The 8,108-nt window shown below is 39.7% G+C and overlaps 1 protein-coding gene across 2 annotated transcripts; it reads right to left on the bottom strand.

Annotated features, from left to right (window-relative positions):
* Nucleotides 1-1,332: 1,332 nt before the first annotated feature.
* Nucleotides 1,333-7,704, bottom strand: idh3g (isocitrate dehydrogenase (NAD(+)) 3 non-catalytic subunit gamma). Of its 2 annotated transcripts, XM_034087675.1 has the most exons (13): nucleotides 7,588-7,704; nucleotides 7,284-7,331; nucleotides 6,952-6,963; nucleotides 5,770-5,867; nucleotides 5,555-5,670; nucleotides 5,381-5,441; nucleotides 5,095-5,227; nucleotides 4,335-4,468; nucleotides 3,797-3,899; nucleotides 3,059-3,205; nucleotides 2,839-2,933; nucleotides 2,677-2,737; nucleotides 1,333-2,207 (listed from the first exon to the last, which is right to left on the bottom strand). In XM_034087675.1, exons 1-13 carry the CDS (start codon nucleotides 7,666-7,668, stop codon nucleotides 2,106-2,108), a joined length of 1,191 nt encoding a protein of 396 aa, XP_033943566.1. In that variant the 5' UTR covers nucleotides 7,669-7,704; the 3' UTR covers nucleotides 1,333-2,105. The 2 variants fall into 2 exon arrangements, with proteins under 2 accessions (XP_033943566.1, XP_071059889.1); XM_071203788.1 differs by lacking the exon at nucleotides 6,952-6,963.
* Nucleotides 7,705-8,108: the final 404 nt, after the last annotated feature.

The raw sequence follows: 8,108 nt of genomic DNA, 5'->3' as shown, positions 1-8,108 counted from the left end.
AAAGTTCACTTTTCATTCAGGAAGTATGACGCTGCGCTGTCAGTACGCTTCTCCATGTTTGTGATTGGTCAAATGCTCCAAATACCACCCCTTTCATGTGAACGCGCACCTAACTAGATAGGACACGGCTGGCTTGAGCGATCCACTTGATAACCAGCGTCGTAGTACAGTTTAGCGAGAGCGCGTATGTTTTGGATTAGGCCAACCAGCTAACTCAAACATATCCAGGTTAGGTTGAACCAGGTTCGTAGTATAGGCCCCTGGTCCCGACCAGGTTAGCCGCTAAGCATAAGTTACCATGGAGATCTAGCCTGCTAAAAAGAGAACCAGCTTCATAGGACCGGAAAGCCGGAGTTTTCCCTGAATTTAGCCGGCTAAGCGAAAATCCTGCTTCGTAGTATACCCCCCTGGGCTCCGTAGACTTGTGCTAAATAAAATTGTATATTTTTGATAACTTGAAACCGCGTCTCCTGCTCCATTAGTATTCGAACCGTGTCCTCTCTATAACTGAAATAAGTGTTAATATTTCCTTGGGTGAAACTCCCAAGGTGGCGATGTCGGAATTGTGAATGGTGTAATCAAACCAACTTTAACAAATACATTCACCTATCCTCCCCTCTGCGGCTACTGCCACATCTAGAAAGAAGTGTTGCCCCCTAGTGATGAAACATAAAACAGCACCTTGTCATCCAAAGTATGGTGTTGATGGAGCGCGTAATTGTAAAACAAACGGAAGGATCAGTGAGCTTATTTTATTTGCAGGAAAATGATCTTAATCCCCCAGCAGGGTGTCAGGATAGTCTGTCTTTTAAGCAAAGGCCAAGAATCAAGATGAATCTACACTGAGCTGAGCAATACAATATTTCTGTTTTATAAAAGATATTTACACTCAGCTGCCAGTTTATTAAGTAGAGCTTTTTTAAACAAGTTATAGCTCCATGATTGTGGTTTAAATGTTCTGTTTAAGAGGTGAACTGTCAAAATGTTCATAGTGTCTAAAGTGCTAGTTGAAGACCACTTTAGTTGTTAACTAATGTTACAACTGGTCAGTCTAAAAAGATGAACGATGTAATATTCTTCAGTGTGGTATTTTGGACTTGGTGTGACTGTAATATAATTTGTTATAATTTTGTATAACAGGCAAACTGTCAATAAGATCATTTTTTACAAGAGGGTTTGAACTACTTTTCTGAGTAGCTGTGGCTATTTAAACTAGATTTCTTGCCAGGATATCTTTGCTCAATTGAGACAGTTTAAATTCCTCCAGTGAGAAGCTTGCAATGCTTCCCCAACACTTGATGTTTTATATATGTAAAGCAGTGTCCAAATAAATCACGATTAAGTATATTTCTTTATTTTCTTGATAATAATTGTGTTTACAGTATGTATCTGCCACAGTTACAGTATGGTAAATCCATTGTTTTCATATCAGGCTTAAGAGCTCTTATCTGGTGAGACAAAGACAACAGCACATTTGTGTGATACGATTAAAAGTAATTTGACTTAATATACACCTTATTCGATACAGTTTATATGAAATAACTACATCACCATTTTATAGTACAGTTGATCTGATGTGAACACATACGACAGTACATTTTAGGCAACTTGACATTTAAGTTACAGTAAGACAAAGAAAAGGTGAGCAATAAATGAAGCACATAGCACATTTTGGTTGACTGAAAAGGTAGTAACAGTTGTAAATTGGAAAATAAATAAGGATTCTCTAAAGAGGGTGGACAATACATATGAGGATATTTTAAATATTTCTGGCCCCAACATATCAGGCCAACATTCGAACAGAAAAAAGAGGCCTTCATGTTTCATAACAATTTGTAAAACTACATCTTCCACAAATGAACCTGATGAATTGAGCAAATGTACTTATAGCAGAATGCTTCATCTAATAAAAAAAGTACTGATATTTATCAAAAGTAAACCGTTCTTGTGAAGTATGTGTTACACACAGGAGGGTTTTAAAAAGATGTTTGTAGCCGTGTGAACAAGAAAAAAATACAACCGTTTTAATGTTAGCGATAAGACCTGATGCTATGGAAACAGACATGCGTGGATAACCTGTTCTCACACCTTTTGAGTAAGTGTGTTTAACGCTCAGATATGAGCGGCCCTTTACTCTGGATGTTCCTCATGATGGACTGGACCACCTCTGATGTGGTGCCCTGACCCCCGATATCAGCTGTGTGCAACTAAAGGAAAAGAAAAACAGGGTCATGCCTGAATGTGAATCAAGTTACACAGCAACAATTTCATTAACATTTTAAATCCTCAAATCAGTCATAATTTATAAATATGTTTTATTTAAGTGTCTGTATGCAAACCATTCCCCTTGGGTAAAAATGAAATACATATAACACATCATCTCTAAAAATCCTGTCAAAGCAGCTTGCTGCTTTGCATGATGGGCAGATCTAATTTTTAAATAGCTCAAGGACCGTAATTAATGTAAATCCCACACAATGTAAAATCAGATACCATACAGTGTAGCATTTCACAAGAGCTTTGTGACACAAAGGCACGATGCTGCTTTGTGTGCATGTATTGTGAAGCCCACTAGAAAGCATGCCAGACCTGCCACCAGTCCTCTAAGCCTCTGTCACACAACAATGGCGTGTTAGCATGGTGACAGGTGAGGGGAGAGGCTGAAGGAAGACTTACCCTGGTTTCATTCATGGTGGAGAGGATTGCATTTCGGATCATTGTGGCGTAGTCATAAAGCCTGGAGACAAACAGGATAAAGAATGATTTATTTACTGTTATATTAGTTACAGCAGTACATCCTGTGTATGTGCTAAAAGTATTTTATGTGAATGAACTTACTTGAGGTGGTCCAGCATCATGCAGCCGGCCAGCAGCATGGCGGTGGGGTTGGCAATGTTCTTTCCTGCGATACTCTTCCCTGTGTTCCTTGTGGCCTGAGAGACCCAGAAAATAAAGAAACACATTCTAAATTACAATATTTCAGGCAGACATGATTGTTTATTTTCTTATAAAACAGAATGGACTGTGTTGTATTCAGCATGGTATCCCAAAGACTCACCGTTTCAAAGACAGCATAGTTAAGGCCATAGTTGGCCCCGGGCACGAGGCCGGGCCCCCCCACCAGGCCAGCACACACGTTGCTCACCACATTCCCGTACAGGTTGGGCATCACCATCACATCAAACTGCTGGGGCTTGGACACCAGCTGAGACACACAAGGAAAGTGTTAGGTAAATAATTTAGATCAGGGGTGTCCAAACTACGGCCTGCGGCCCTCAGCAAATTCAAAAGGTATAATGACTTAAGTTTAATAGACTTCTGCTTGTCTTATATTGTGCTTCTTAAATATATATGTTCAAATATATTACACAGTATTCATGTGTTAACAGGCCAATTTTCATATAAATTCAGTCAATTAAAGTTGAAAACATGTTCTAACAAATCTAAGTTGATAAGAAAAAAGCCCAATAACTATTATAACAGAACATATTTCCTCTCATAAGCAATCTGAAGCTTCTGTTTTAAGGAATGAGCTGCTAACAAAATTAATGAAACCCTATGGAGAGCTGATGTACGCTGTTTTTTTTTTTTTATCAAGAATACTTTACCTACATTGGATTGATTTTTCCAACTTATAACTGAACTTATGAGGCAATATACCTCACCTCTAGGGAGTGGCCCAGCCATTCGTATGCTTTTCTGTATGTGGCCCTCGGTGAAAAAGGTTTGGACACCCCTGATTTTGATAAAGCAAAACGGACAAATTCAAAGGATTTCTCGTTTAATCTTCCGTCACCTGCATGGTGGTGTTGTCCACAATCATGCTGTCAAACGTGATGTCTGGGTAGCCAGAGGCCACTTCTCTGCAGCACTGCAGGAACAAGCCATCACCCAGCTTCCTGTTGGAGCAGAAAGGTCAAAATCATCATTTCCACATCAAGAGACTCACAACATTACGCAAGACTCATGAGTTCAGACAGGTACGGCCCATCCACACAGCGGCGTGCGTTGAAGCTTCCAACGCTTCTGCCCATTCACTTTGAATGGGGTGACGTCACTTTTAGCCGAACTGCATCGTGGGAAGCGACGCGGAGCGTTGCTGGCGTGGCTCGCTGCAAAAGTTGAGCAATGTTCAACTTTTGACGCCTCGGCAGAAGCGTCAGCCAATCGAATCATATGCCAGTACAAGCTCTAGCCAATCAAACCGCTGCTTGTGTGTCAGGGGCGGGAGATTCATGTGATTGGTTGTTGGTCGAGTGTCAGACAACTGACAACGCACGCCGCTGTGTGGACGGGCCGTTATGGCGCGATACATTAGCCTCGAAGTAACTCACATGATGTTAGCCTTGTGCACGGCGGTGACCCTGCTACGACCTTTCTCCCGGGCCAGTTTGAAGGCATAGTCAGCGATCCTGAGGGAATTGGTCCTGGTGATGATCTTCAGACACTCCACTACCCCTGATACACTCTGAAAGAAGGCGGATTGGAAAATGTTTGATTAATGACAGCAAAAGGTCCAGTAGGTGGTGCTGTTAGTAATGTAGTAACATAGACCTCATTCACCAAGACATTCCAAATAACAAAACCTTGTATTCTTATTTGAGTGCTGACTTCTACAGTTTTATAATATTTTACAAAGCATTATGGTCTTTTTAACACTTCCTTACTGAACAAGTAATAGTTTCTCACGCATCTCTTTTTGTCATTTCAAAGCCACTACTGATGCTTCTTAATAAAAGAGCTTGTTTTGCATTTCCTTCCTGCAGAGGTACATTTACTTCAGAACTAGGTCAAGTTTTTTTGGAGTAAGGTGTGCCATCCTCTTTAGATTTTTGTTCTTTGAAAAGGCAACCTCAGGCTGTAACGGCAGCTTAGTGTCTACATACAAACATAAGTCTTAGGCTTGTGCAAATGTCAAAGCATTCTAAACGTTTCATAAAGGTGGCCACTGAAAAACAGCATTTCATGTGGATTTGCCATGTCTGGCCAATATAAAAACTGATCAAGTCGATCAATGTTTAGCCGTAGGCTAATGATGCACTTTTATAGTGGCTTTTACAAGAATACACAAAAACCTAAGCAGTTATGTCTGACCTCGTGCTCCAGACTGCTGTACTCTCCCTCCGTGTTCTCCCTGATGATCATGATGTCGATGTTCTTGTGGCGAGTCTGGACTGCGGGGAGGGACTGGCAGTGCATCACATTGGCATACAGGTCTAAGTTTGTGCTGTTGATACACAGAAGGGGAGGGTGTGGGTGTCAGGAGTAAATAATGTGCCAACTGACATTACCAGACAGAAAGGACCAAATGATGGAACAAATGTAAGCCACGGGACAAAAGAAAGCCTATATCAGGGGAATATTTCATTAAAGCTCTTACCGTAGGAGATTATTTCTGGATTTGACAGATGGTGCCATGGTGTGTATGGTTTCAATGTTACCTATCAGGAGAGTTGAGAAATGTCACAGTTAAACTTTAGTGTCCCGGTCTTATTATAAACTGCATGCTTCTCACAGCTGTGCTTGTGACACAGAAACAAAGGGGTTTGCTTGCCTTTGAGGGCAACACCATTACGGCGAATGGCCATGATGGCATTGTTGATATCATCCTCCGACTCATCAGCAGAGTTGACATGAACCACCTCGAAGTCCACGGGGACGCAGCTAAACCTATAGCACGAGTACAAACAACCTAGTAGTAGTAAGGCAATATCAGCAGGCAGGCAGTAGTCAACACTTTGGAGAGGATTTAGTTTAAATCGAACCAACCTGAAAACCTCTCTGACATGATTGAGCAGGTCTGGGCCGATTCCATCTCCAGGTATCAAGGTCACAGTGTGTCTGCCTCCATACTTTGCAGGAGGGGGCTGAAACATGTTATATATTATTAACTGAACTTAAAAAGGACCAAACTGTTTTTTTTTACCCAACTACAAATCACCTGTATGTTGCTGCATAATAACACATTGTGGGTGTTCATATTGTTCCCTGATGTTCAGAATAAAAGACTAGTCCACTAGCCTAAAAGAAAACAGTTTAAATATGCCCAATATCCTCTATATTGTTTAACATTTTCCAGAATATTGTCCATTTAAAATAGGCACTGTTAATGAACAGCTACAAATGCTCTTGTTTTCTTTTTTATTAAAATACAAAGACACAGCATTTGATTTCAGTACAAATGATGTCAATATGATGTTTACATGTGAAGTATATTAAAAAAATAATAGTTTTTATAATAAGTTAAGGATAGCAATGTTTAATCGACTTATCATGCACATCCCAAGTTACTATGATACAATATGTTAGGATTGATTATCAAACTTTCACTTTCAAACTAACAACAGTATAATATAAACCTTTCCATAGATTTCATACTTTAGTGAAAAGAAACGAATAGTGGCTTACTTTGGTATGTGTTGACAATTTACATAATCTATAGGTAATTGCTAACAACTGCTTCTCTGTTGTTGTTGTTGTTGTTGTTGTTGTTGTTGTTGTTGTTATTAAATAACTTGAATATTGGATAATGAATTATTGGGCAAGAAAATGCAAAATCTCCAGTACAGTTCAGCAAAGCAAAGCACCAAGGACGTGATGTGTGACAGTAATGTAAAGCAGTAATAAATTGATAGTGTTATCTAGGGCTGGGCAATATATCACTTTGTTGTCGTTGCCATCACATTGCTGCATTTGCTGATTTTTTATATTGCGAGTAAAGAACGATCTTGTTATTAAACTACTAAGACAGATGTAGTCAGTGTTTGTGTGACATCTGCATCCATGACATGCAGACAAGACATGCAGTAATATAAGCAACCGTTTTTGTGTTATTTCAGATTATAGATTTGTTTTCCTACATCACACAGCCCTAGAATGAGAAATGTAATGGTGTGTTGTTTGTGAAGCCATGAAATGATGTTTAGTCAAACACATCAGTCAGTTACTTACAATGTTGTCTCCCTGTTGTTGAAAATGGACACCAAGGAAAGCAGAAAATAGAGAAAGTTAAGTTTGGAAGCCACATAAAAGAATCCAGGTAGTAAGGAGGCATCATAACTATCCTCCCCCAAGAGAGATATATGTAGCACCCCCCAAAACATCTACCAAGGGTACCTTACTACTCCCAAAGTTAATCCAAAGCCATAAAGTTGGGAAATACAGTATAATGAGCAGTGGTGATTTTTATTAAATTACTCGTACAATTTATATTTAAATGGACAAAATCACATCTACTCATTCTAATAAGATTAAACCCCACAGATACAATCTGATTTACTCACATTACGTGAGCTCCTATTCCTGTGACTTGTCAGAGTTGTCCCAAATACCTGAAATACAGAAAAAGAGAGATGCATTTCATTATCAGAGGGTCTGCGTTATTTAGCACAACTGTAATGCAACACACTCTTCAATAGGTGCAGTTTAAATGATGTCAAAGAAGCATGCTATAACGTTATGATTTTTAGCATATGACCTTGTCTTCAGACAACATAGTCTAAGAGTAGAATAACAACACTCTCACACAGAGCTGAAAAACACCAACGTTTGCAACTGATGTGACAACAGCGATGTGTCTTGTCTTACTTTAACCGTGTTTCCGAAGCGTCCACCCCAGAAAGGATTAAAGATTTTGGACATGGAGAGCACAGCACTGTGGGCAGCCATCTTGATTCTGAAGCAGTGGTCGCTTGAACGAGATTAGGCTTGTGCTCGCGCGATAGTTACAATGTTATTGTTTTTACGGGCTTTAATTTTTTTAACCCACACAACCCAGATCATACATGTCTCACATACAAATTAAATAAAACAATACGAAGGTCATCTGAAAAAAAACGTGTTTAATTGTGTCAAGGACAATTATAATATAATAATAATAAGAGGGGCAACAACAATCCGTGTATCTACCGTCCAATTGTTTTTCTTTATTAAACACGTAAACGGAAGAGCGTCTGAGAGGCGTTTTTGCTTTTTGCTTTTCACCTACTAAATGGTCAAATGGTCCTTGAAGCGAGGGGCGGGGCGAAAGTCACGGAAGTGATTTCAAAACAAAAGCACTCGTTTGCTAAAATCACATTTGAATCACTACCGTATCCTGCTGAAGGACC

Source organism: Pseudochaenichthys georgianus, chromosome 7 (assembly GCF_902827115.2).
Source record: "Pseudochaenichthys georgianus chromosome 7, fPseGeo1.2, whole genome shotgun sequence".
Taxonomy (NCBI): Eukaryota; Metazoa; Chordata; class Actinopteri; order Perciformes; family Channichthyidae; genus Pseudochaenichthys; species Pseudochaenichthys georgianus.
The sequence above is the reverse complement of the archived record's forward strand: the minus strand, read 5'-3'. Positions and strand labels throughout refer to the sequence as shown.